Genomic DNA, 26,014 nt, shown 5'->3' with positions numbered 1-26,014 from the left:
TCGGGAAACTGTTCTTATGTGTTTTGATCCACCTCTCTCTTTCTTCTCCCCCTATCAAACATCCCCCTTTCTGGTGTTTGATTACACCTTCCATCATCCGCTGGTTCTTTTGGGATCCTACCGCCTCACCCCGGTGCTCTGCGTTGCTGGCCTGGTGTCCACCATTTTCCACCCCCCTCATCCTACTATTTTCTATTTCTTTGATTTTGTATATTTCCCACCCCTGCGATTTTTTGCCATGAGCCTTGTTCCTGGACCTTGTGTCTCTCCCGTCAATTCGATTCGAGCGCTATGTTAGGTGGTGTTGTGGTTGGAAATGCTCATGTGGTCATTCCCAGGCCGACATAAATAAATCCCGACGTGGCTCTCCTGAAATTGCCTCCGCGCTATACCAACACCCTCCCCCATCCCTCCTGCTAGTGTGCGGCATCTTGCTGCACTGGCACCGAGATTGAGACCGAGTACATGTGGCTGTTCGACTAGTCGTGACAATGAAGGGCTTCAGACAGAGAGTGGTGAGTGTTCCCTGTTCACTTCCGCTGCCCCCTACACCCCGTTCCCCGCCTCCCTCCTGCCGATGATCAGCTCTCGTCCAACCCAACCCCCCCCCCCCCCCAAATTGCCGGGATGCAGGCTAATTTGCCCAGCATGAACAGTTGTCGAGGGCAAAAGACGCAAACAAATCCTCGAAGAAGAAAGACTCCTCCCACTCGTCCCAAAACAATGCCGCCCTCGGAGTCAACCACGGACAGCAGTCCTCTTCCCCTAACCAAGGCACCCCGACTTCGTCTACCACATCCGTGAATGATACTCGAGGAAAGTCGCCGGACAATGGCTCGCAGGCAGGAATGTATCCTGGTCAGTACTATATCCCGCAGGGCGCAGGCTTGGTTGGTCAGCCCGTGAATAACGGTGGACCAGGTACGCCCACGAAGCAGGGACAGCAGATGGCTCCGAGCGTGGTCATCAGTCCAAGCGCACCGGTGAGCTTTCCTTCCATTATCGAGGCACCTCCGCTGTGGTTATTCCAAATCCGGCCTGATGGTAGCTTTCATCGATCATCTGGTTGGGGCTGACTCTTATCCTTCATTCGCATAGCATGCCCCTCCCCCCGGAGCCGCCGAAACCATGCCCGGGGATCTCGCTCCCCCACGGAAGTCTCACGTCTTCGATCGCCTTCAGACGACACCCAAGGATATGTCCGAAGGAATCCGAACCCCTAAGCGCCAGCATTCATCGCGTTTCGATATTTCCGATCAGCGCCAAAGAGAGTTGGAAAAGCTGCAGGGCTTCCACGAGGTTCCCCCAAATCGTCGCCAAGAGCTGTTCATGCAGAAGATCGATCAATGCAACATCATCTTCGACTTCAACGACCCTACCGCCGACATGAAGTCCAAGGAGATCAAGAGACTGGCGCTCCATGAGCTCCTAGACTACATCGCCAACAACCGTTCGGTTATCACGGAACCCATGTATCCCCGTGTAGTCGAGATGTTCGCAAAGAACCTTTTCCGACCCATCCCGCCGCCGGTGACTCCCCAAGGCGAGGCGTTTGACCCAGAGGAGGATGAACCGGTGTTGGAAGTCGCATGGCCCCATATCCAAGTGGTGTATGAGTTCTTCTTGCGGTTTATCGAGAGCCAGGACTTCAACACCAACATTGCCAAGCAATACATTGATCACCACTTTGTGCTTCAGGTATGCTATCTTCATACTCTTCTGCTAGATGATGAGGCCTAGGGCCGTCCAACTAATGCGCCGCAGTTGCTGGAGCTGTTCGACTCGGAAGACCCTCGTGAGCGTGACTTTCTCAAGACAACCTTGCATCGTATTTACGGAAAGTTCTTGAACTTGCGATCATACATTCGCAGATCTATCAACAACGTCTTCTTCCAGTTCACATATGAGACCGAGCGATTCAATGGAATCGCAGAACTGTTGGAAATCTTGGGATCTATCATCAACGGCTTTGCCCTTCCTCTGAAGGAAGAACACAAGCTGTTCCTGACACGAGTTCTGTTACCTCTACACAAAGTGAAGAGCTTGAGCATGTACCACCCGCAGTTGGCCTACTGTATTGTTCAGTTCCTGGAGAAGGACTCGTCATTGACGGAAGATGTAAGACCGCATCCGGTTCCTGCCTCGTCGTGGCTTGAAGACGTTACTGACTATGGGATAGGTGGTCCTTGGTTTGCTGCGCTACTGGCCCAAGACAAACAGTACGAAGGAGGTTATGTACCTGAACGAGGTGGAAGACATTTTCGAGGTCATGGACCCTGCCGAATTTGCTAAGGTCCAGGTGCCTCTGTTCCAACAGCTTGCGAAGTCTGTCGCTAGCCCGCATTTCCAGGTTTGTTATCCAGAGATCGATGCAAGATTCCGAGCAGAAGCGCTAACTGCTCGTCAAGGTCGCGGAACGAGCGCTCTATTTCTGGAACAATGAATACTTCTGTAACCTCGTTAGCGACAACGTGGACATCATTCTGCCGATTATGTTCCCTCCTTTGTATGAGAACTCCAAGGGCCATTGGAACAGGTAGGTTGATGATAATTTGACTGCCCCTTCCGCAGCGGCTGACTGTTGCAGAACAATCCACAGTATGGTTTACAACGCGATGAAGATGTTTATGGAGATCAACCCACAGCTTTTCGACGAATGCTCTCATGAATACAATGAGCGCCAGAACAGCGCTGAAGAGCGCGAAATGGGCAGACAGCAGAGATGGGAGAAGGTCTTGGAACGCGCTAAAGACAGGAAGAATGGGGTCGCTGTGCCCCCACAATGCCAAGTTGCGGAGATCCCCGTCCATCTAGATGACATTGACCAAGTGGCACACGACAGTCAGAAGCGTCTCCATGCCCTGAAGTTGGATGACTCGAGCTCGACCGAGCGCCGGCCCCGAGAAAGCACGGCATCTTCGGTAAGTACCGAGCGCCCCGAGTAGCTTGTGTGGTCATGTTCTGCCCATGACTTTGTCGCACTTGGCGGAAAGAAATGAAAATTCCCCTACTTTGCTTCGTCGTTGTCTTTGCTAAGAATTCGCCGATGTTATCGTACAGCAAGCGTGATTCTAACGTTGAAACGTCCGTTTTTTTCTCCAGAGACGGCGCCGCGGCTCCTCTGATGATATTCGAAGGCGACGAAGTGGTAGCGCCAGTGAGATACGACCGCGTGTAGATCGACGACGGCCGGGTGCTGGCGTTACTGTATCGATCTTGTCCCGAAGCAACTCCACCAAGTAACGGTTGACTTGATGGGCATTCTTCCGTTAGATTTTCCTTCTATGATGGCATAGCGACTACGAGCTGCGATGAAGTGTATTCGTGTCTATTTGGTTCCACGTTCGGCCAGTACTTCCGTCTTCGTGCTCTTCTCCCCCTTTCATCCGCGTCTTCATGTCCTTTTCCCTTTCCTCTTCCCCTTTTTTTCTTTTCTATTTAACTTTCTACAACTCTGTGTACATGGCCTTGAATATTCTTGTGTCTGCGCGAGCACGTGGCTCGGTTGCGCGTGCATCGGAGCGGACGATCGAGTTTGGACTATTAGAACTGTGTTCGGGTCTGGAAAACGGGTGCGAATGGCGTTTCCCTTCGTCGACGTTGATGTCGGCAAACCTTTTGATATTACAACATGAAGTATTTATGGCATGGCCGTGAACCAGATTCCTGTTTCTCTTAAGACTTTATCCACGCGACTATACTACTCAGTCTATAACGTTGTTCCTGTTACCACGTGCCTCTTTTGAGTAAACCCCTGAGCAAGTAACCCGTGATAGGCTCAGCAGCCGCAGGGTAGTACCGTAGACGTGCGCTTACCGGGTAGGAGAAACAAAGTCCCGTTTTTACCTATTTCGGCCTAGTGTTTCGTTCGGGGTCTCTGCGATACCCGCGTTTCAGTCTGCTCTCGCTGCTTTCTGTTCCTGTCGGTTTGCAGGCCGGTAGTTTGCGCTCATTAATCCTTTGCTTGATACCCTCCACCTCCTCTCCCTTTCCTTAAATATATCGCTATATATTACCCGACCTCTCCTCTTCCTCCCCCGGTCTTTGCTTCATACACCCTGAACCGACTGGGTCCGATTAATGACTTGACGACTGGACACAATAGTTCTTCCACATCTTCTTATGAGGCGCCTTCCGTCGCTGAGCCATTCGACATAGAGCTCCACCACTACCACCTCCACCACCAACACGCATATGAATCCGACATAAGAGCAACTTGTGCCGGCTTCTAGATTCAGGCCGGCCTCACGGCCTGGCGATTATTTAATCCTAATCTCTCAATATGGCCTCCGCTGAAGGCCCCCGAGGCAACATGGAGCGGAATGCGGAGCGAAGCATTGATATCTACAGCACTAAGCTGGGCGACGACAAGATTGGTGCGTTTCGGTCCTTGCTTGTTCATATTGGGGAATGAAGCTTCAGCTGTGGACTGGACTTTCAAGTCCTGAGTGGTTTCACTGCGGGCATTGAGCTGACGGTCTCTCTTCGCACATAGATATTAAACTCAGAGCGAATGTTGCTGTCGAATTACGGGACAGTATTGAACCATTATGCTCTGGCGCAAGCTATCCGATCTTCTTGTCGAAGCTATGGCCGGTGTTCAAGCACATTTTGAAGGGCGAGCCCGTCTTCACGAACATGTCCTTCGATCAGGTGAGTCAGGGATCGTGACTGGTTCAGGCGTTAGTTTGGGGAATTAGGGCTCATACATAGGTTGTATTGCCAGAAATTACGGAATTGTATCCTCGAGACGCTACATCGTTTGCCAATGGCGTCGCCGGACGTCGAACCGTATGCCGCCGACATGGTCGACCTGCTGATGGATCTGGTACGGATTGAAAACGAGGAAAACGCGGTTCTGTGCATGAAGACAATCATGGATCTCGAGCGCAATCAAGCCAAGGCCACGGCGGCGCGCGTACAACCTTTCCTCGCGCTCATTCAGGAGATGTTCCAGATGATGGAGCAGGTGGTTCGCGATACCTTCGATACCCCCAGTCAAGCCACCCCTTCTGGCATGCCCTCAACACCAAGTGCGACGGCTCAGACTTTCCAATCGCCTCGACCGAGCTCCCCCGCGACGTCAGTTTCGGATCTCGCACCAGACCAGCAGCAACAGGCCAACAATGTGTTACTCAAGGGTATGCAGTCGTTCAAGGTCCTCGCCGAGTGTCCGATTATCGTCGTGTCCATCTTCCAAACGCACCGGGCGTCCGTCGCGGCAAATGTGAAGCTCTTTGTGCCGCTGATCAAGAGTATCCTTCTTCTCCAAGCCAAGCCGCAGGAGAAGGCACACGCAGATGCCGCAGCCCAAGGGACAATATTCACGGGCGTATGCAAAGAAATCAAGAACAGAGCCGCTTTCGGTGAATTCATCACCGCGCAAGTGAAGACGATGAGCTTTTTAGCCTATTTGCTCCGTATGTATGCGCAACAGCTGCAGGATTTTCTCCCCACTCTCCCCTCAGTTGTTGTGCGTCTTCTTCAAGATTGCCCCCGGGAAAAGTCCAGCGCGAGGAAGGAGCTCCTGGTGGCCATCCGTCACATAATAAACTTTAATTACCGGAAGATATTCCTCGAGAAGATCGACGAGCTTCTTGACGAGAGGACGCTTATTGGCGATGGACTCACTGTTTACGAGACTATGCGACCCCTAGCCTACAGCATGCTTGCCGACCTCATACATCACGTCCGCGACCACTTGACGCGTGATCAAATACGTCGGACTGTCGAAGTGTACACCAAAAATCTTCATGATGATTTCCCGGGAACGAGCTTCCAGACAATGAGTGCAAAGCTACTACTCAATATGGCAGAGAGGATATCGAGGTTGGAGGATAAAAGGGAAGGCCGCTACTTCTTGATCATGATCCTAGATGCCATTGGTGACAAGTTCGCGTCGATGAACTATCAGTTTGACAACGCGGTCAAGGTCTCGAAGGCATACAAGGCCACGAAGAAGGACCTCGAACCTGCTTCGGAGCGGTATCTTGCGGAGAAGGAGCACCCACCTGATTGGGATGAAATCGATATCTTCTCGGCGTCTCCCATCAAGACATCCAACCCTCGCGACCGCGGTGGTGATCCGGTCTCCGACAACATCTTCCTTTTCAAGAACCTGATCAACGGCCTGAAAAACATTTTCCACCAGCTCAAGAACTGCAACCCCGATCATATCCAAATCGATCCTAATAGTGTTCCGATAAACTGGTCTGAGGTCTCGTATGGCTACAATGCTGAGGAAGTACGGGTTATCAAGAAGCTGTTCCACGAAGGAGCCCGAGTCTTCAAGTACTACGGGGTGGACCAGTCACCTCCGGAAGTCAGCTACTCCTCCCCGTTCGACTTCCTTGCTGGTCAATACACCGCGCCCATGTCCCGCGAAGAAAAGGAGCTCCTGGAGAGCTTCGGAACCGTGTTCCACTGCATTGATACCGCCACCTTCCATGAAGTCTTCCACTCTGAGATACCCTACCTCCACGAGCTCATGTTCGAACACGGCGCCCTCCTCCACCTTCCTCAGTTCTTCTTGGCTAGCGAGGCCACTTCCCCGGCATTCTCTGGAATGGTGTTGCAGTACCTTATGGACCGGATCCATGAAGTGGGTACTTCCGACATGACGAAAGCGAAGATCCTGTTGAGGATGTTCAAGCTTTCGTTTATGGCCGTCACACTGTTCTCTGTTCAGAACGAGCAGGTTTTGCACCCTCATGTCACCAAGATCGTTACCAAATGTATAGAGCTTTCGGTGACTGCAGAGGAGCCCATGAACTATTTCCTCCTGCTGCGCTCCTTGTTCCGCAGCATTGGTGGAGGCCGGTTCGAGCTCCTTTACAAAGAGATTCTGCCGCTGTTGGAAATGCTCTTGGAGACATTCAATAACTTGCTGCTCGCTGCCCGCAAACCGCAAGAGCGTGACCTCTACGTAGAGCTTACCCTCACAGTTCCTGCTCGCTTGAGTCATCTTCTGCCACATTTGAGCTACCTCATGCGTCCAATTGTGGTAGCGTTGCGTGCCGATTCGGACCTTGTGGGACAGGGTCTTCGGACCCTAGAGCTATGTGTCGACAATCTCACGGCCGACTACCTTGATCCGATCATGGCACCCATTATGGACGAGTTAATGACAGCCTTGTGGGACCATTTGCGGCCCCATCCTTACAATCACTTCCATGCGCATACGACCATGAGAATCCTGGGTAAGCTTGGTGGCCGTAATAGAAAGTTCCTCAACCACCCTCCAGACCTTACCTTCGAACAATTTGCCGATGACACACCCAGCGTCGACATCAAGCTTATCGGACCCAGCGAGAAGCGTCCTTTCCCTGTCGAAATTGGCGTTGATTTGGCCATTGGGAAGTTGATGGAGGTTCCCAAGACACCCACGGCCAAGGCATCGGACAGCTACTATAAGCAGCAGGCATTCCGGATGCTTTCATCGCAATTGAAACTCTACATTGGATATGAGAGTGTCCCGGAGGACCTGGCTTCTCTCATTCGTTTGCATGCAAATGACCTTTTCGAGAGCAAGACTACAGCAATGCCCGACATCCTGGAAAGATCTGAGCGGTCCAGCTCCATCACGAAGAAGTTGACACAGGAGGGCTCGATGAAGAAACTTATCAAAGCTTGTATCTTCGCGACGACCATTCCGGAACTTGAGCAAACTGCAACCGCTTTTATGGCTGATGTATGCAAGCACTTTGCTGTGGTGGAAGTCGGACGCGCTCTCGCCCAAGCCAGGCACACCCGCAGGCCTTTCGATGTCAATAACGGCGAAGGCCCGGTGTATCTCGACTCACGGGTCCTAGCCGAAGCTCTAGTAGAGTCCCTGTCATCGGACAATGCTTCTGTTCGTGATGGTGCGCAGGCAGCAATGCAGGTCATGAAGGATGCGGCCGCTATCATCTTTGGAACTCCTGACCGGGTCTCAAAGCTTCCCTTCTTCCAACATCTGGGTCGCGTGTTTTGCCATAGTTGCCATAGCGAGGAGTGGTTTACCAAGGCTGGGGGAAGTCTTGGTATCCACATTTTCGCGACCAAGCTGGACCTAGGTGACACCTGGCTCCTGGACAAGCAGGTCGAATTCGTCAGAGCCTTGATGTATGTTATCAAGGATACACCGTCTGACTTACCAGCTAGCACGCGAATCAGGGCGCAGGAGACACTGGATCTGATTCTCCGCCGGTGCTGCAAGAATCTTTCGCTTGATGACCTGAAGAACGAGAAGAGCCGCATGTACTCTTTGTGCGGGCACTTTGTCTACGAGCTCTCCCACATGAATAAGCAGGTCCGAGAAGCTTCGCGCCGGAGCTTCTCGACAATTGCCGAAGTCCTGGGTTGTCAGGTCCATGACCTCATTCTCCCTGTGAAGGACCGCCTCTTGCAGTCCATCTTCAACAAGCCGCTCCGAGCACTCCCCTTCCCCACGCAGATTGGGTTTATCGATGCCATTACGTACTGCCTGAGCTTGCACAATAATATTGTGACCTTCAATGATCCGCTCAATCGATTAATGTTGGAGTCTCTTGCCTTGGCTGATGCCGATGATGAGTCGCTCGCCTCCAAGCCGAACGAGTTCAAGAATGCTGAAATGATTGTCAACTTGCGAGTCGCGTGCCTTCGTCTCCTGTCTATGGCAATGAGCTTCCAGGAGTTCGGCAACACCCCACAGAATACGAGCCGTGCACGCATCATTTCCGTATTCTTCAAGTCACTCTATTCGCGGTCTCCTGATGTTATTGAAGCCGCCAATGCCGGTCTTCGGGACGTTCTTACGCAGACAAACAAGTTGCCGAAAGATTTGCTCCAAAACGGTCTTCGCCCTATCCTGATGAACTTGCAGGATCCTAAGCGTTTGAGCGTCGCAGGACTCGACGGACTTGCACGTTTGCTGACATTGCTCACCAATTACTTCAAGGTTGAGATTGGAGCTCGCCTTCTAGACCACATGAAGGTTATTGCAGATGATACGATTCTGCAGAAGGTGTCCTTCAGTCTTGTTGAGCAAAGTCCTCCGATGAAGATCGTGGCTGCCATATTCAACATCTTCCACCTACTCCCCCCAGCTGCTACTTCTTTCATGGAGCATCTCGTGAACAAGGTGTTGGATCTTGAAGACAAGCTTCGCAGAACGTCTAACAGTCCTTTCAGGAAGCCTTTGGTCAAGTACTTGAATCGCTATCCCAAGGATAGCTTGACCTTCTTCCAGAACCGCTTCAAGGATGAGCGGTTTGGGCGATTCTTTGGCCAGGTCTTAGCAGACCCAGAGAGTGAGGCACTTCGCTCTGCGGTAGTTGCGGACACTGATAGCTTCGTGAATGCTGCTTTCGGACAAGAGGCGACGGATGGCAAGAACACTGCTGCAATCAACGGTATCTACGTGGCCCACTCTATCTGCATGCATGAATCGACCAAGCGCTGGTTGGTTTCGCAGGCGGATCTGAGAGCCAAGCTATTGAGCTCGGGACGCGATCTGGAGAAAAAGCTCCGAAATGACAAGCTACCGGCGAACGAGCGGTTAAGAGTCGAGCAAGCGGAGGACCAGCTAATGGATATCTTCACTAACTACCTGACGGAGTCGGTGCAAGATCTGGACTTCCTGTTCGAGGTTATGGACGGACTTTCTGCCGAAGAACTGAAGCGCACCTTGGCATTCCCGAAATTCATATACCGCCATATCATTACGAATGAGTCTATCGATTACCGCCGTTCTGTGATTATGCGGTGCCTCGACCTCTATAGCCAGCGCACCTGCTCCCAGAAGATGAAGACATATGCCTTCCGTCATCTGGTTAACCCCATCTTTGCCATGGACGTCCAGACTACATGGAACAGCCCGTCGAATAGTCCCAAGCTGATGGACAAGAGTATGACCGAATTCATCCAGAGCCGTTTGTGGAAGCCTCAATTGGCCGATCTGAGCGATGAGTCCAACCAGGCTGGTGTGGACCACTCGCGCATGGAACTTCTCCAGCTGTCTGCCTTGTTGATCAAATACCATTCACAGACCGTACAGGAATCGCGCAAGGACATTATCAAGTTCGCTTGGAACTACATTCGTCTGGAAGACGTCATCAACAAATACGGCGCCTATGTTCTCATCAGCTACTTCATTGCGCATTATGAGACGCCTTTCAAGATTGTCGTGCAAGTCTACGTGGCCCTACTAAGAGCTCACCAGAACGAGGGTAAAGCGCTTGTGACTCAGGCTCTTGATGTTCTTGCCCCTGTTCTGCCGACTAGGACCTCCATGGCAAATCAAAATACTCAGGTACATGATCCGCGGTACCCGATATGGGCGAAGTGGCCTCGACGCATTTTGGCGGAGGAGACTGCCAACTTGCAGCAGGTCATGTGCATCTTCCAATTCCTCGTGCGGCAGCCGGACCTCTTCTACGACTCAAGGGAACATTTCGTGCCTCTTATCGTTCCATCTCTGATCAAGATCGCTTCACCTATGAGCTCTTCGAACGAAAGCAAGAAACTGGCGCTTAACCTTGTTAGTCTCATTTGGCACTGGGAAGAAAAGCGTGTTAAAGCTAGCCGTTCTCCGATGCCCAACGGCATCCATGATTCCCCTAATGCCAAGAAGCGCAAGCTGGAGGAAACCCAGAGCAGTGCATCCCGTTCGCCTGCAGCGGGGTCTCAGGACTATCTCATCCCCCCTGATCTGCGTGCCACGTTGACGAAGTACCTTATATCTTTCATCACGACAATTGCGGAGAGATACCCAGTTCCTGCCGCGCGAATTCGTGAGCTTCCGGGAACCAAGCCGCAGCAGCCTGTGCCTACGGGTGATATGGTGAAGAAGGCTGTGCACCTGCTGAGGAACCTGTTGTCTGACGAGCATTGGGCAGACTTGGACATTGAGCTCTATCAGAAGGTTACGGAACCAATCCTCGCGGGCGACAAGGCAGACAAGCCTGACGAGAAGCATGTTACGAGTATGGTCAATACACTGCAGGTCATACGAGTACTCCTGGCCTGTAAGCCGGATGACTGGATCATGGCTCGCTTGCCCCTAATCCAGAAGCTTTTCGAAAAGCCTTTGCGCTCGGACAACCCAGAGATTCAGGACTGCCTCCATGGCGTTGAAGACGAGGTGGATATCTCCCCCAAGCTCTTGCCTCCTATCAGAAGGGTTCTGAATGCTCTTCCGGAAGATCAGCCAGAGGAGGAGGATGCTATGGATGTGGAAAACTCGCCTTCTGAGTTCGTCACCTACCTGTCTGCTATTGCAACGGAGACACTTTCGGCCAGCAATTATGTCTCTAGTCTTAATGTGCTTTGGACTCTTTCCAAGAATAAGCCGGCTGAGATGGACACCCACATTCCCCAGGTCATGAAAGCCTTTTCGCAGAAACTGGCCAAGGAGCATGTTGCAGCTTCCACCGCCAATCAAGCAGCGTTGCCTCCGGGAACTAAGCCTCCAGAGGGAGTTCCAGACCAGCAGGAGTTCGAGCTCGGGGTTGATCTGATATTCAAAACCATCGAACTCATATCAGTGCGCATGTCTCACCTTGGAGAGCAGAGGCGTCCTTTCCTCAGTGTTCTGGCTCAGTTGGTTGAACGGTCTCAGAACATTAAGCTTTGCAGCAAGGTGCTGGGTATGGTTGAGACTTGGATTTTCCATTCGACCGAGTCATGGCCTACGCTCAAGGAGAAGACCGCTGTCTTGCATAAGATGCTACTCTTTGAGTCTCGACAAGACCAAACCATGCTCAAGAAGTTCCTCGATCTTGTCATTAGGATTTATGAGGATTCTAAGATCACCCGGACCGAACTGACTGTCCGACTCGAGCACGCCTTCTTGATCGGAACTAGGGCACAAGATGTTGAGATGCGGAATCGCTTCATGACCATTTTCGACCGCAGTTTGACCCGCTTAGCCAGCTCTCGTCTCAGCTACGTGCTCACCTGTCAGAACTGGGACACGCTGGCGGACTCGTTCTGGCTGGCCCAGGCGTCTCACTTAGTCTTGGGCTGCGTGGATATGGGTTCATCGGCGAGGTTGCATCCGGATGATTTCACTGTTTACCCCGTGTCTTTCCTCTATGGCAATGCCGATAGAGATGCAAGGAAGGCAGATGTTATGGTGGACATTCAACTCGAGGCTTTCGTCTCCGAGCGGAAGCGCTTCATAAGTGAAATCGGTGATGTTAAAGCTCGCGATCTCATTGAGCCTCTTTGCCAACTCCAGCACACTGACCCTACGGTGTCCTATAAGCTCTGGACGACTCTATTCCCTATCTTCTGGTCTACTCTGTCTAAGGAGGACCGCATCGATCTGGAGAAGGGAATGGTGACTCTGATCACCCGCGAGTATCATCAACGACAACTTGACAAGAGGCCTAATGTCGTCCAAGCTTTGCTTGAAGGTGTGGTGCGCGCTAAGCCACGTTTCAAGATCCCGCCACATGTGATGAAGTATCTCAGTCGAACCTATGATGCTTGGTATACTGCTGCCACGTATCTTGAGGAGACTGCCATCAGCCCTATCATTGATACTCCTACTGTCCGTGAAAGCAACCTTGATGCTCTGGTAGAAGTATATGCAGGGCTGCAAGAAGATGACTTCTTCTATGGCACGTGGCGGCGCCGCTGCAAGTTTGTGGAGACTAACGCCGCCCTCTCTTATGAGCAGCAGGGAATGTGGGATAAGGCTCAACAGCTATACGAGAACGCCCAGATCAAGGCTCGCTCGGGTGCAATGCCGTTCTCACAAGGCGAATACTATCTCTGGGAAGATCACTGGCTCATCTGTGCACAGAAGTTGCAGCAATGGGAGATCCTCAGCGACTTTGCGAAGCATGAGAACCTGAACGATCTCCTCTTAGAGTCTGCATGGAGGAACATCGAGAACTGGCAGAGCGAAAGTAGCAGGGAGCAGCTTGAATCTCTCATCAAGTCTGTTTCTGATGCGCCGACTCCGCGACGCACCTTCTTCCAGGCGTTTATGGCGCTACTTCAGTTCCATATCAAGAAGGAGAACATCCAGGAGTTCAACGGTGTGTGCGATGAATCTATCCAGCTGTCAATCAGGAAGTGGCTCCAGCTGCCGAAGAGAATCACGAACGCCCATATCCCAATCCTGCAGCACTTCCAACTGCTGGTTGAGCTTCATGATGCAAGTCACATCTGCGCCAGTCTTTCGCAGACTAACGAGCGCAACCTCGATACCAAGTCTGCCGAGTTGAAGCTGCTCTTGGGTACGTGGAGAGACCGTCTGCCTAATCTCTGGGACGATATCAACGCTTGGCAAGACCTGGTTACATGGCGGCAGCACATCTTCCAGCTCATCAATGCGACATATCTTAGCCTTCTGCCTCCGCAGACGAACAACGTGGCGAGCAATTCGTATGCTTACCGTGGATACCATGAGACAGCTTGGATCATCAACCGTTTTGCTCACGTTGCTCGCAAGCATCAAATGCCGGAAGTGTGCATCAACCAGCTTAGCCGTATCTACACTCTGCCGAACATTGAGATTCAAGAGGCTTTCTTGAAGCTGAGGGAACAGGCCAAGTGCCACTACCAGAACCCCAAGGAGCTGAACAGTGGGCTGGACGTCATCAATAATACGAATCTCAACTACTTCGGTGCTCAACAAAAGGCAGAGTTCTATACCCTGAAGGGAATGTTCCTTGCCAAGCTGAACCACGTTAATGAGGCGAATGAGGCATATGGTGTGGCTCTTTACTACGAGCTAAGACTTGCCAAAGCCTGGTCGGAGTGGGGACAGTACAGCGATCAACGTTTCAAGTCTGACCCCTCGGACTATGAGCTCGCCAGCAATGCTGTCAGCTGCTACTTGGAGGCTGCTGGTCTGTACAAGAATGCCAAGTCGAGGAAGCTGCTCAGTCGCATCCTTTGGCTTCTCAGCCTGGACAACGAAGAGGGTCAGATTGCGCGCGCGTTTGAGAGTTTCAAGGGCGATACTCCAGTTTGGTACTGGATCACGTTCATACCGCAGCTCCTTACCAGCTTGTCACACCGCGAAGCTCGTCTGTGCAAGGCTGTTCTCGTCAAGATTGCTAAGTTGTTCCCGCAAGCATTGTTCTTCCTGCTCCGTACGAACAGGGAGGATATGCTTAACATCAAGAAACAGCACGATCAGAAGCAGGAGAAGCTTAACCGTGTCAGACAACAACAGCAGCAGCAACAACAACAGGCTTCTCCACGGCCCAAGCCTTCACCGGGAGTTGCAAATGCCTCTCCCCTCCAGAACGCCCAAACAGTCAATGCCACTCCGACTCCGACTCCACAGGCACCCAGTGGTCAACAACCTGCACAGAACCAGGCACAGCCACAACAACAACAACCCCAAGCGCAAGCGCAAGGCCAGATGCCGAATGCAGGCCAGGCCAACAACCAGAACCAGCCACAGCAGACTCCTGTTCAAGGCCAGGTTCAAGGTCAGCCTCAAGCTCAAGGTCAAGCCCAACCTCAAGCCCAACCCCAGGCACCTGTTCAAGGGCAAGTGCCCAACCAAGGACAGCCCCAAGCGCAACAGGCACAAGGCCAAGGCCAGCAACAAGGCCATCTGCAGGTTCCCGGACAAAATGGAGTACCGCAGCAGAATCAGAACGCTGCTGGTGCGGAACCTGAGAAGGAGCCGCTCAAGAAGCCGTGGGAGTATTCCGATGAGATCATGTCCGGTCTCAAGACTGCTTTCCCTCTGCTGGCCTTGTCCATGGAGACCATGGTGGATCAAATCCACAAGAACTTTAAGTGCCCCCCTGACGAGGATGCCTATCGTCTCATTGTTGCGCTGCTGAACGATGGACTGGCTTACGTGGGTCGCATGCCGGGCTCTTATGCGCAGGACTTCAAGCTTCCCCCTGCAACTGAGGCGAATATCACGCGTTTTGCTGAGACCATTCTCCCTGCCCACATCCGCAAGTCTTTCGAGGCGGACTTTGTGGTCAAGAAGCCAACGATGTACGAGTACATCCAGAAGCTGCGTCGTTGGCGTGACAAGTTTGAAGAGAAGCTCGACCGCAGACCTCAGTCTCAATTCCTGGAGACGTATTCGCCTCACCTCAGTGAGTTCCGCTTCCTCAAGTTCGACGAAGTCGAGGTGCCAGGCCAGTACCTCCTGCACAAGGACAAGAACCAAGACTTCGTTCGGATCGACCGCTTCCTTCCAGACATTGATCTGGTGCGCGGTATCGGAGTCTGCCACCGTCGGCTGAAGATCCGCGGTCACGATGGTAGTGTGCATCCGTTTGCAGTCCAGCATCCCGCAGCCCGGCACTGCAGACGAGAGGAGCGCATCTTGCAGCTGTTCCGTATTTTCAACGGACTTCTGGGCAAGCGCAAGGAGAGCCGGCGCCGCAACTTGTACTTCCATCTCCCGCTTATGGTTCCATTGGCGCCTCACATTCGCCTGGTTCGGGATGACCCGTCCTACATCTCCATGCAGGGCATCTACGAGGACTACTGCCGACGTGTGGGTATCAACAAGGACGAGCCTGTCATGTTTACCATGGAGAAGATGAGGTCTCTGGCAGAAACGAAACAGAACGTAAGTGACACTGACACGCCCACGCAAACGAATGACACTGACGTCTTCCAGCGCTCCAACGACCAGCAGCAGGTCCTGCGTACCGAGATGCTCACTGCCATCCAGGAGAAGTGGGTTCCCAGTACGATTGTATTGGACTACTTCCAGCGCATGTACCCGAACTTCTCGGACTTCTGGCTCTTCCGGCGGCAGTTTGCTTACCAATATGCGGCCATTGCCTTTATGACCTACGTGATGCACATGGGCAACCGGTATCCTAACAAGATTCTGGTGTCGAGGTTGACGGGTGACATTTGGGGCTCGGAGCTGATCCCCACAATCAACCCGACCAAGGCATTCTTCTACAACCCCGAGCAAGTGCCATTCCGTTTCACCCCCAACATCCAGACGTTGCTGGGACCAATTGCTACGGAGGGACTGTTTGCATGCGCATTGATGGCCATTGCACGCTGCCTCACGGAGCCCCGACACGAACTTGAGCAGCAGCTCAGTATCTTTGTCCGGGACGAGATGATGTTCTGGGCCACAGCCCAACACCGTGCACCTCTGGGACCACCGCAGCTCCGCGATCTGGTCTACAACAACAGCGATGTCATTGTCAACCGGGCCGTCAGCCTTGCCAGTCCACCTGAGGGTAACCTGCCAGCCAACCAAACCACGATCGACCTGATCTCCAAGGCTGTGAACCCGCAGCATCTCGCTGCCTGCGATGCTCTCTGGATGCCGTATCTGTAAAGCTGGTCGCTGTTTCTTTTAATCTGTTTGCCTTGTCTGTGTTCTCTTGGCGTTTTCGTTCGGGCTGAGGGCTTACGGGATTTCCAGCCAGTGGTTTCATTCTAGCGTGGCGCTTCGGGGCAAAACAGGGATCTTCTGCGTATCTACTTGTTTGACGCGATTATGCATTGTTGGTGTATCACAATTATTCAATCACTCAAGATGTTCAGTTTAATATACCATGATAATGCCCGTATAGTAATAAAACTCCATGCTCATGAGCCGAACGCCAAACCCCAATACCAGTAAAACTAAACCAAAGACGGCTTGGCCTTCTTCTTGATCCCCAAGCTATTAACAGCAGGCTTCTTGGCCTTTTTCACCCTCGCAAACGAAGGCGCCGGCGGCGGCGGCATCTCCCCAGCACCGCTGGCATTAGCAGTGCCACTCCCACTCGCACCCACCCCATTATCAAGACCCCCCTCATCCTCGACAACCAACCTCCTAACCATCTCCCCCTCCTCCGTCCTAAACGCCCTCCTCGCCACCTCCTCAATCTCCTTCTCCACCCTCTCCGCCTCCTCATCCCTCTCCTCCCTCACAGCCCCCAACGCCACCTCCGACCCCCCCGCCCCACCTCTCTCAATCCGCGCATTCCTCGTCCTAATCTCATCCAACGCATCCGCAATCGCCATCTCCCGCTTCGAATCCAACATCTTCTCCTCCAACTCCGCCATCTTATCCCTCTCCTCCTGCTCCACATTCTCCCCTTCCTCCCGCTCCAGCCGATCAAGCACCTGCTCCTCCGTCTCCTCCGCCGTCTCCTCCGCCTTGCTTCTATCCCGCCACGGCTCGAAGTTGCGCTTCGCGCCCCGCTCCGCCCGGTAATCCATGTTCTTGGGATCCGTCAAGAAGGTGATTTCTCCGCTGCACCGCGTGCACCGGATGTAGAATCGGTAGATCGGGATAGAGAAGTATTTTTCCGATGTGGTTTCTTTTCGGGCGTTGAATTTGCGGCCTTTGTAGATGAATTCGCCTGCAAGAATGGATTTTGGGTTAGGATGAGTTTGGAGACGGGGTGTTGTGATGGGTGGAAGACGTACCGCATTTCGTGCATTTCATAGAGAAGGGCGCCATTAGTCGGACGGTTATTACTTTGGGTCCTTGTCTGTGAGGAAGAGGATTTTGGTTAGATCTGGAGAAGAGGGTATAGGGATAGGGGCAGGGGGTAGGGTACTCACTGGCGAAGGTGCTTTGGTGTGCGCGTGATTGCGCTGGGATCGAAATCCGGGGGGTAGTATTTCCTGTATGTTTGAGGTTGGGTTAGTTCCTGTTGTCCCTTTTCTTTCTTGTGGATGTTGGGGGTGAGACGTACGTGAGGACCTTTCGCTCGGACATGGTGGAGGTTTAGATGTCACGGTCGAATGCAAGTAGTTGTGGTTGTATGGGTGGAAAGGTGTTGAGGTTAAATTGGATTTTGTAGAAGGTAAGTGTAGATGGCGATTGCGATGCGATGCTATGTTATCGGAGATGCTCACGTGACTATTTCTTATCAATGCACAGGTATCTCAATGCTTACTAATTATGCTTGGGATCTAACTGAATGATATACGCCTCCAATGCTATAACCGAACCATGGTGCCAGCTCCAATGACAAAACCAGGGTATACCTCTCCAAACGCCCAGTTGCTATGCTCCAATGTTTCCCTGTGTCCTTCAACTATGTCTAGCGTTGCTTCGCATCCGTGACCCTCGGCTGCGCCCTCCCGCCGGGCCTGGCGTGTCGCTCATTTCCATCTCCCGACTCACGCCCGGCTGTCGTTTGCTTCGTCCGCCGCGTACACGGCTCATAGCATGGCGGAGAAGTCCATCGGCCTCATCATCAAGTTCCATCTCCACCCTGTCTCCAGCTGTCTCCTCTGTGACTGTTGTTTGACTGTCGACGTGAGCAACTTCATCAGTCCATTCCTCGGCGTATGCCTCGTCCACTGTCCCACGTCGTCGAGACACCTTCCCCTTTCCCTTGGAAGACCGTGTCGAGCTGCGGCTTGTGGTGGTCCGAGCATCCTCTAACACCACCGGCTCGTCCTGGCCTTCTAATGCCCAGATTTCCAGTGCTCGCGACAAGAGCGTGCCAGCAATGCCGGCACCACCGGCTGCATCACCACCACCGCTTGCTCCCAACACACGCACTGCCTCGTGCAGAGCTGTTACGGCTTCCATGGTGCGGTTCAGCTCCAACAGGACCAGGCCGCGAGCAGTGTGCAGGGATCCTATCAATCCTCGATCCTCGTAGCCTCCAACTCCAGACGATGCGACCCCAGAGGCATTGCCGCCGCTGCCCCCTAAGAACGGGCTGTACCCGAAGCTCGCACCCGCCGCACCAATGCGAAGACACTCGTCAAACTCGGCCAGTGACTCTTGGAATTGACCAATACGGCGCAGCGCGTGTCCGAGATTGGCTCTCGTGGCGACCCAGGCCCCAGGTTCACATTGAAGCGATGTGGCCAGTGTGAGGGACTGACGGAACAACTCGACAGCGCCCTCAAGGTGATTCTGGTGATACAAAACTACACCAAGCTCATTAAGGACGAGTGGGTCACCGCCTAAAGATGTAAGTTCCGACGGGTTCGCCCTTATCGAAGGAGCCGAGCCGGACGCAGCCCCAGTCGACATGGCATAGGCGGCCGACAGATACTCATGGGCCAAGGACATGTTGTTCAGCGCAAGGTGTTGCATTCCCAAGAAGAGCTGTGGTAGATGACTGCCCTGGAAAAGCCGAGCTGCAGTGCTATACGCTGCAATGGCTTGATCGTGCTCCCCTTCGGCAGCGAAGGTATGGGCGAAGCCAATCCATGCTGGCGCAGAATGCGGGTCCAAAAGAGACGCTTTGGAGAAGTAGCGTCGAGCTTCCGCAATTTTAGAGACAGATAGGTAGTAAACACCGATTGCGAGATATGTATAAGACTCCTCGGGAGCGTGGTCGGCAAGCGTATGGGACAAAAGGAACAGGGCGTTTGTGGCGCCCGTCTCATACAAGCAAGCCAAATGCAAGGGGTATACGGCCGGCGGATGTCCCAGGTGGCTTTGAGCGGAAATATGAATTGCAGGCGTCATTTGCGATGATGCGGCAGACTGAGATGTGGACAGAACTGACGAAGTAAGTTCTAAAGCTTCGGCAAAACGGCATTGCGTATATAGAGCTTCTGCGCGGGAAAGCAGAATATCCGCATTCTCCGCTAGGTTGTAGTGAGTTGATAGTGTTTCGGTAGCGTCGGAGAGGATTGTCGGCGAGGAATATTTCGACAATCGGGTGGTGTAAAGCATCTTGGTGAAATGGGCGGCCTCCTGCGCGACTGAGTGGTCGGGACTCGAGACAGAGTCGAAATCAAGCGACTCGAGGAATTCTAGCTCTTCTGCGGGAGACATGAGGGAGTTCTTCATAAGCTGGTCAAAAGCCTCGAAGCACTGCACATCAATGCGTACGGCGTCTTTGTAGCAGTCGCGAGCCCGGTCGAACGCATTTTGTTTCGCAAAGCAAAGTCCCCGTAAGTAACACATCGCCGCCTCAAACCGAACGTTACTTGCATCCTCCCGCTCTCGCTCTTCGCCCCGATCGATGCGCGACGCTGTTGTCTTTCCGTTCCGCAGGGTAACATGGCTCTGACCGTTAAGGTGTTGGATTTTGCGGCGACTATTGCTGCTGCGTATAAGGTGTGTAGGATTGTGGTCGCCCAGGACTGCAAGTGCTTGATCGAACTGATTCTGCTTGATGTGGCAGTGCGCGGCCAGATAGCGACAGGCCGTACTTCTCGAGATCAGGTCTTTCCGCGACAGGAGGGCCAAAGCACGGGCGTAGTTGTTGTTCGAAAAGTGTACTTGTGCAAGCCAAAAGGCATCGGAGTCGCTGTCTAGAGAAGTAATAGACTTAGCACTGATCGGGGTGATGCTGGGTTGGTCAGTCACTCACTGGTCAGCGCGAGCACTTTATCGCCGATGTAGATGGCCGCATCATGCTGGCCCCGGTTCAGCGCATCCTGACGCCAGGAGCGCAGAAACTTCTCCATGATCAAATAAAGCACGTGGGAGACGAGATTGAGTGCGATTCAAGAGCGAGGGGCTGTCACAACGGTCGCATGAACAGAAAGGCATGAGGCGGGTTGGAGGGGCGACGGCGTCCGGGGAGCGTAAACAGACCGCGGCGTCCCTCAGCAGGCAAGACACTCTCGCAGACGGCGGTCGGATATCTTGCTGGCAGTGCTAAATTGAAAAATCGTATACAGGCCTGCAAACAGAGAGGGATAACCGGAAAGGCAATAAGCAATGTGGTAGGTATTGGAGAATGAAGCTCCGTCGGATTGTTGCGAGAATCCAGAGTCCAAAGCGGCGCGTGTTCGGGTCCGTGCGTCTTGCCCGATCGAGAAGCCGGCCGGATGCTGCTTCATCTTCCACTGCTCTATATCTAGTCTATCTATTCTATAACTCTCTAATCTATCTACCCTTAACTTGGATCAAACTCTACCAACTTCTTAAAATACTTTGGTCACCCGCCATCCAACACTCGCTCCTTTGGCCAGAAACAGAAACAGGCAAGCTCCAGCATACGCCGCGCCACAGAACCCAATCAAGCCAGAATACTCCGTCTCTACTTTCCCCCGATTAGGCCCCTTCAAGATCTCACCAGCCACAGGAATGGCAACTAACAAGGCGAACGCCATCATTGCGATTGTTGTTCCGAATCGTTTGCCATAGCTCTCAGTTTTGGAGATTTGAGCCACGCAGACGGGTGTCAGACTTATCGCTGGTCCGCTCCAGAATCCGATCAATGCTGCGAAAGCCAGAATGCATGCCTTGTCGGTGCCTGCTGTAAACCACAGCCCAAAGGACAGAATAGTACATATAGCACAGGTTCCAAACATAACGTTGAAGCGGCCCCATATATCCGCCAAGACTCCCGGAATGACGCGGCCGAAGATAGAAGTTGCGCTCATGATCGTCATGAGTTGGTAGGAGAGGGCGCCCGTGATGCCGTGTGATTGTGCATAGGACGGATAATAAGTGACTAGGACTATCAGGCCGATTTCTGCGAAAATCACGGCGATCGAAGTCATAGTAAAGACGGGCTCCTTGAGGGCGCGAATGTCGATCTTGCTCCCTGCCGATGGACTAGGTGGGAGACGTGCTTCAAGAGTAAGCAGGCTGACCATTAAGCTAGCAAGGAATATAAATCCCAGGATGCGAATAGTCCAGGGGAATCCAATCTTATTGCTCAGGATTCCGAACACATTGGTGAAGATGATTCCTCCAATGCCACCCCCTGTCGTTGCGATCCCGGTCGCCAGACCACGTCTTTTGAGGAACCAGTGCGTGATGCACGCAGCACTGGGTGTGTACACTGCTGACGCGGAGAGCCCACCTAGGATGCTAAATCCCAAAATGAATTGGTAGTATGCTTCCAGGCAAACGTCAGCAATTAGTCCGGCGCTGGAGATATTTAACCGTACCGTGGGAGACGCTGAGGAACATCATCGACAAGGTCATGCCAATGCAGCCAGGTACGAGGAGGTACCTGACACCATGCGCATCAAATATAGGCCCTATAGGATCCCGTCAGTAGATGTTTGAGCGTCGGAATGGAAGCGATGCATACCGATCTGGATGCCACCAAGATAAAAGAAAAATAGCCACAAGCTGAATATCCACGAGATTGATGCTTTTGAATATCCATGTAGCTGGTGTTCTGCCAGCCAGTCTTCCAACAACCCGTACAGATTCATTATCCCCATCGTTGGGAAGATGGCGCACCATGCGCCCAAGACTACTAACCAAGCTCGCCATCCTCCTTCCGGAAAAGATGACGAGTCTTCGCTGTCGACAAGCGTCTGGGTATCATCACTTTTCTCGTTATCACTCGGGGCTGCCTGAACCACGGTGCAAACATCACCTTCCTTTGTTGGTTCCATCCTGATGTCTGAAGAGACAAGAGTGACTGACCCAGAGAGCTGGACTTGCTGGAACCTAACCAGCAGCACCAGCAGCGTCAGTCGCCATGCTGTTACGAACACAGCATACCACTAGTTTCGGCGATCATTGGAGCAATAGCCTATCTCCTTCCAGACGGAGAATTCCCTTGCATCGGTGACTGTGTTCCCGAGAGATAGCATGTTGATAAGATTACTATTAGCAGCAGGAGAGTGAAACAAGTATGCAAGACATGCCTGTATCAGCATCGATCTACAAGATCTACAGTGCAGTGGCGATAGCGCAAGAGGTACACGATATGAAAAAGCAAATCGGCCATTTGTACAACCTGCTGAGTCCTAAAGGGTGTCCTATTAACCAACTAGTAGATCAGTGACAACAATCGGCATGTAATATTTTGGCTCAAGGAATTTATTGATTATTTAGAAGAGCTCCGACCATGTGCACCGAACCTACCGATGAAGGGTAACCCGCATTCCCTGATTTTTCGAAAGCATAAAACATTCCAAACCATCATACGAAAGTATAATAAAACCAGCACACACATAATGCATGCGATCATCATGATAACCTACTGGTACTATTTCCAACCTACTATTACGAGCGGTTTCTTGTTTAGTACTACTATATAAAACCCATCCGTACCATTAAAAAATATATCTCAGTGCCTACCCAACAACAATCTAACACTGCAAAAATTCATTATGACCTTACCACTTTATGACTGAGAATACTTTCCCATGCCACACCTAATGACATGTACACAAATTTGGATTCTGTGCTCAAATAATCAAAGCAGACTGGATGTCCGAAGCGTCCTACTTATGCAAGAAAAAAAAATATGTTGAAGTTGAACCAGGTTTAGCGAATCACCGCCCTGATCGGTCTTTCTCTTGACAATACCCGTTTTATCTTCTAATATTACTACTGTTGTCTATTCTTAGGTGGACTACCTGCAAATATAATTTCTCTGTAATAATTTTGCCATAGTATCCTTGATTAGACTGATGGGCGCAATGCTAAGCGATATGAGAAAACATTATGTGAACTATTTATTGTTGGAATAAGAGCTGGGGGAAAAAAGAAAAAGCAGAATCAGAACAGACAATAAGTTCTGATACTTGATATGTTGTTAATGATAAGTGAAAGGTAAGTGAGTGGACATTCGATTAGACTCGATTCCATTTAATTTAGACTCTACATGCCAGCATCTTGTTGTCCTCCAACTAGTATAACCTCTAATCATACCTGTCACTACGAAGTGCATCAGGAGGTAAATAAAACCAAATAAAACTATAGAGAAGATATTATTCTGGCAGCAAATTTCTCAGTAAATCAGAACCAAGCATTGAGCACAAACTCTATGGACAGCATCACTGAAAAGCTCAATCGCCATCTACATCAAACAATATACCTCTTCAATTTAAGTAACCGCTGCTTGCCCATTTCCAACACCTCATCTTCCTTGCAAAACGCAAACCGAAGAAAATCCTCACCTATATGCGCATGATCATCACTATAGAATTCGGACGGCGGGATAGCAGCCACCCCGATCTCCTGGATCAAGAACCAGCAAAGCTTGAAATTCCTTCTTCGTTGTTCGATATGTTCCGGAAAGGAGTAATCGCTGGGAATTTGAACCCGAGATAAGTTCACCAGGACGAAGTATCCGCCTTCGGGTTCGGTGTACTAGGAACTCTTGTTAGTATGCAGGCTTTGCCTTAATCTCTGAGTGGAAGAAGGGGAAACACTAACGGGTAATTCTAGAGCTTCAAAAACCTCACAGAACAACCTCATCTTACCCTTCATTTCCTGCTGACTATGCCCCCAGAAGCCAATTTCGTCCGCCTTTTCAAAGGCAACCGCCACTGCTTCTTGTAGCGGAGATACACTACTATAGCAAATGCGAGTGTGTATCGCGGAAACATTCTTGATGAGCGGCTGGGGACCGATCAGGTAGCCGATTCGCCAGCCTGTGGCGTGGAAGGCTTTGCCGGCGGATGCAACGGTTAGTGTGTGATCGTAGAGATCAGGGGAGAGGGTTGCGATTCGCGTGAAGGGGACATAATAAAGGTGGTCGTAGACCTCGTCGGAGAGAATAAGAAGGTCATGCTTCAAGCAGATGTCGCCGATGCGCTGAAGTTCTGGTTCTGTGAAGACTTTTCCGACAGGATTGTGACTGTAGCGCGGTGGTTAGTTTGTTGGCTTGGTGAGGTGTAAGTGAACGGGTTTGTGCATACGGTGTGTTGAGGATCTGGGTTTGGCTAGTAAGTATATGGAAGGAATATAGAACAGACAAGAGGGATATGGCTCATACAATCATCTTCGTGTTTTTGTTTATGGCTTTCTCGAGCTCTTCAAAGTCAACTGTCCATTCAGAGGCACTTGATATAGCCCTGTTGCTGTCCTCTGGAGGGTGAAGAGGCACGTAGCGAGGGATACCACCGGCAAGTTCAATTCCACTTCTATATCTATCGCATGATGGCTGATACTTAGATGTCTAGATCTAATGATTTGGTTGGGGAACACCTACTGGTCAAAGAACGGTTCGAATGTAACGACTTCATCACCGGGAGAAATGAAGGCCAGTAATGCACACAGCATGCCTGCATATTAGTTGAATCGCGACCAGCCAGAAGTAACTTATCTATAGGCTTACCTTCATTCGCACCCGAAGTGATGACGACCTCGCTTCCCTCGTCAATTGGCCTCTCGAGAAGTTTCGAATAAGCAGACGCAATGGCCTTTCTCAGACTTGGGCGGCCCTGTTGTACTCTCAGTAAGGATCAGATCTATAAATTGAAGTTATTGCTAGAATCCTACCTTCGTTGGAGCGCACTGATTGCAATCGACCCTATTGAGGGCTTCCTTGGCTGCATCTATAGCAAATTGAGGCGGATTAAAGCCACTTGGTAGGTAATTAAGTATATGATCAGCCACGCGAACAGAAGGAATAGGCTCACAAGAAGCCTTGTCCTAGGTTCACGATTGGTTGGATTGGAGATACGGCTGCTGCTTCGTTGACAATTGACCTGTAGATGCTTGATTAGTCTTTCATATTGCATGTTGCAAGGACGTGGATGATGGATATACCAAACATCCAGCCTGTCAGAGGGCACTCTTGGCGCTGGAGGATTGAAAGTCTTGGTACTGCTTTGCGCATCCATGCTCGCTCAATGACCGGGGATCTTTTAGTCTGAGCTTAAAGAACGTTGCTATTACGCGACAGTGCAATGTTCTGAACGGCCTATGAGTCTTTTGAAGAGGTGATGCGGAGCGTCAGAAACTCTGGGGGGTATATTCTATTTGTGACGAAGGATGTATGTGATATGAGAACAGGAAAAAGCCCCATATTTGCAAAGGTCAACACCTATATGTACCCTATTATCTTCTATTGGCCACGGAAACTATATTCCGTAAGATAGAGATGAAGTATCACGGTGCATATGCTACTAATTCCTGCAAAGGGGCAGTAAGGGCTTACATTCCGAGGCAAAACCAAGGTCAGGATTATCACAAGGTTGATTTATTAGCGTGATGACCTCAATTATTACCTTCTTGTCGCCAGGCATCCATAAAGCGCAATTATGACTAGCTGGAATATGAACCGATGTGCGTGACCGACTCAGGATGGGCGTGGCGAGACCAACGCACCTGCAGTTTTGCTACTCTGTGACCTGCTTGATACTGGGTTTGTAAGTAACCTACTATTATAGTGGGGCTGCATGTGAAGAAAATATTGATGTCTACATCGCGCAGTAATGAAATATCTCGGTAGAATGGGAGTTG

The 26,014-nt window shown here is 51.5% G+C and overlaps 6 protein-coding genes across 6 annotated transcripts; 2 read left to right on the top strand and 4 right to left on the bottom strand.

The window, feature by feature from the left end:
• Positions 1-491: 491 nt before the first annotated feature.
• Positions 492-2,945, top strand: BO87DRAFT_305501 (protein phosphatase 2A regulatory subunit RTS1; the record flags this gene model as incomplete). Its single annotated transcript, XM_025619323.1, has 7 exons — positions 492-515; positions 648-983; positions 1,099-1,698; positions 1,765-2,118; positions 2,180-2,350; positions 2,409-2,536; positions 2,588-2,945. 7 exons carry the CDS (start codon positions 492-494, stop codon positions 2,943-2,945), a joined length of 1,971 nt encoding a protein of 656 aa, XP_025481097.1.
• Positions 2,946-3,958: 1,013 nt separating this feature from the next.
• Positions 3,959-16,710, top strand: BO87DRAFT_331595 (histone acetyltransferase TRA1). Its single transcript, XM_025620343.1, has 4 exons — positions 3,959-4,376; positions 4,496-4,653; positions 4,727-15,529; positions 15,581-16,710. Exons 1-4 carry the CDS (start codon positions 4,283-4,285, stop codon positions 16,262-16,264), a joined length of 11,739 nt encoding a protein of 3,912 aa, XP_025481096.1. The 5' UTR covers positions 3,959-4,282; the 3' UTR covers positions 16,265-16,710.
• On the bottom strand, positions 16,442-17,716 carry BO87DRAFT_355890 (Saf4/Yju2 family protein). The gene is made up of 4 exons (XM_025621352.1): positions 17,619-17,716; positions 17,485-17,547; positions 17,347-17,411; positions 16,442-17,279 (listed from the first exon to the last, which is right to left on the bottom strand). The coding sequence occupies exons 1-4, from the start codon at positions 17,639-17,641 to the stop codon at positions 16,555-16,557; spliced, it is 876 nt and encodes a 291-aa protein (XP_025481095.1). The 5' UTR covers positions 17,642-17,716; the 3' UTR covers positions 16,442-16,554.
• Positions 17,717-17,857: 141 nt separating this feature from the next.
• Positions 17,858-20,568, bottom strand: BO87DRAFT_331589 (anaphase promoting complex subunit CDC16). The gene is made up of 2 exons (XM_025620342.1): positions 20,214-20,568; positions 17,858-20,154 (listed from the first exon to the last, which is right to left on the bottom strand). The coding sequence occupies exons 1-2, from the start codon at positions 20,308-20,310 to the stop codon at positions 17,960-17,962; spliced, it is 2,292 nt and encodes a 763-aa protein (XP_025481094.1). The 5' UTR covers positions 20,311-20,568; the 3' UTR covers positions 17,858-17,959.
• Positions 20,569-20,719: 151 nt separating this feature from the next.
• Positions 20,720-22,407, bottom strand: BO87DRAFT_433343 (monocarboxylate permease; the record flags this gene model as incomplete). The annotated part of the gene is made up of 4 exons (XM_025627654.1): positions 20,720-21,695; positions 21,748-21,840; positions 21,894-22,254; positions 22,363-22,407. 4 exons carry the CDS (start codon positions 22,405-22,407, stop codon positions 20,773-20,775), a joined length of 1,422 nt encoding a protein of 473 aa, XP_025481093.1. The 3' UTR covers positions 20,720-20,772.
• A 1,219-nt stretch (positions 22,408-23,626) lies between these two features.
• On the bottom strand, positions 23,627-25,392 carry BO87DRAFT_424517 (pyridoxal phosphate-dependent aminotransferase; the record flags this gene model as incomplete). The annotated part of the gene is made up of 9 exons (XM_025627237.1): positions 23,627-23,914; positions 23,981-24,404; positions 24,466-24,479; positions 24,543-24,690; positions 24,759-24,831; positions 24,885-24,990; positions 25,049-25,133; positions 25,189-25,257; positions 25,319-25,392. The coding sequence occupies 9 exons, from the start codon at positions 25,390-25,392 to the stop codon at positions 23,627-23,629; spliced, it is 1,281 nt and encodes a 426-aa protein (XP_025481092.1).
• Positions 25,393-26,014: the final 622 nt, after the last annotated feature.

This window comes from Aspergillus neoniger (genome assembly GCF_003184625.1).
Source record: "Aspergillus neoniger CBS 115656 unplaced genomic scaffold BO87scaffold_11, whole genome shotgun sequence".
Classification (NCBI taxonomy): Eukaryota; Fungi; Ascomycota; class Eurotiomycetes; order Eurotiales; family Aspergillaceae; genus Aspergillus; species Aspergillus neoniger.
This window is presented reverse-complemented; position numbering and strand designations above follow the sequence as displayed.

What these genes read in the sequence shown, in the direction of transcription:
- BO87DRAFT_331595 (XM_025620343.1), top strand. Translation starts at nt 4,283, where the DNA reads ATGGCCTCCGCTGAAGGCCCCCGAGGCAACATGGAGCGGAATGCGGAG. An exon ending in GCTGGGCGACGACAAGATTG is followed by an intron (nt 4,377 to 4,495) that starts GTGCGTTTCGGT and finishes CTTCGCACATAG; the next exon opens with ATATTAAACTCAGAGCGAAT. An exon ending in CGAACATGTCCTTCGATCAG is followed by an intron (nt 4,654 to 4,726) that starts GTGAGTCAGGGA and finishes TTGTATTGCCAG; the next exon opens with AAATTACGGAATTGTATCCT.
- BO87DRAFT_355890 (XM_025621352.1), bottom strand. Translation starts at nt 17,641, where the DNA reads ATGTCCGAGCGAAAGGTCCTCAC. An exon ending in TCCGAGCGAAAGGTCCTCAC is followed by an intron (nt 17,548 to 17,618) that starts GTACGTCTCACC and finishes TCAAACATACAG; the next exon opens with GAAATACTACCCCCCGGATT. An exon ending in TATGAAATGCACGAAATGCG is followed by an intron (nt 17,280 to 17,346) that starts GTACGTCTTCCA and finishes CCATTCTTGCAG; the next exon opens with GCGAATTCATCTACAAAGGC.
- BO87DRAFT_331589 (XM_025620342.1), bottom strand. Translation starts at nt 20,310, where the DNA reads ATGGAGAAGTTTCTGCGCTCCTGGCGTCAGGATGCGCTGAACCGGGGC. An exon ending in TAAAGTGCTCGCGCTGACCA is followed by an intron (nt 20,155 to 20,213) that starts GTGAGTGACTGA and finishes TTACTTCTCTAG; the next exon opens with ACAGCGACTCCGATGCCTTT.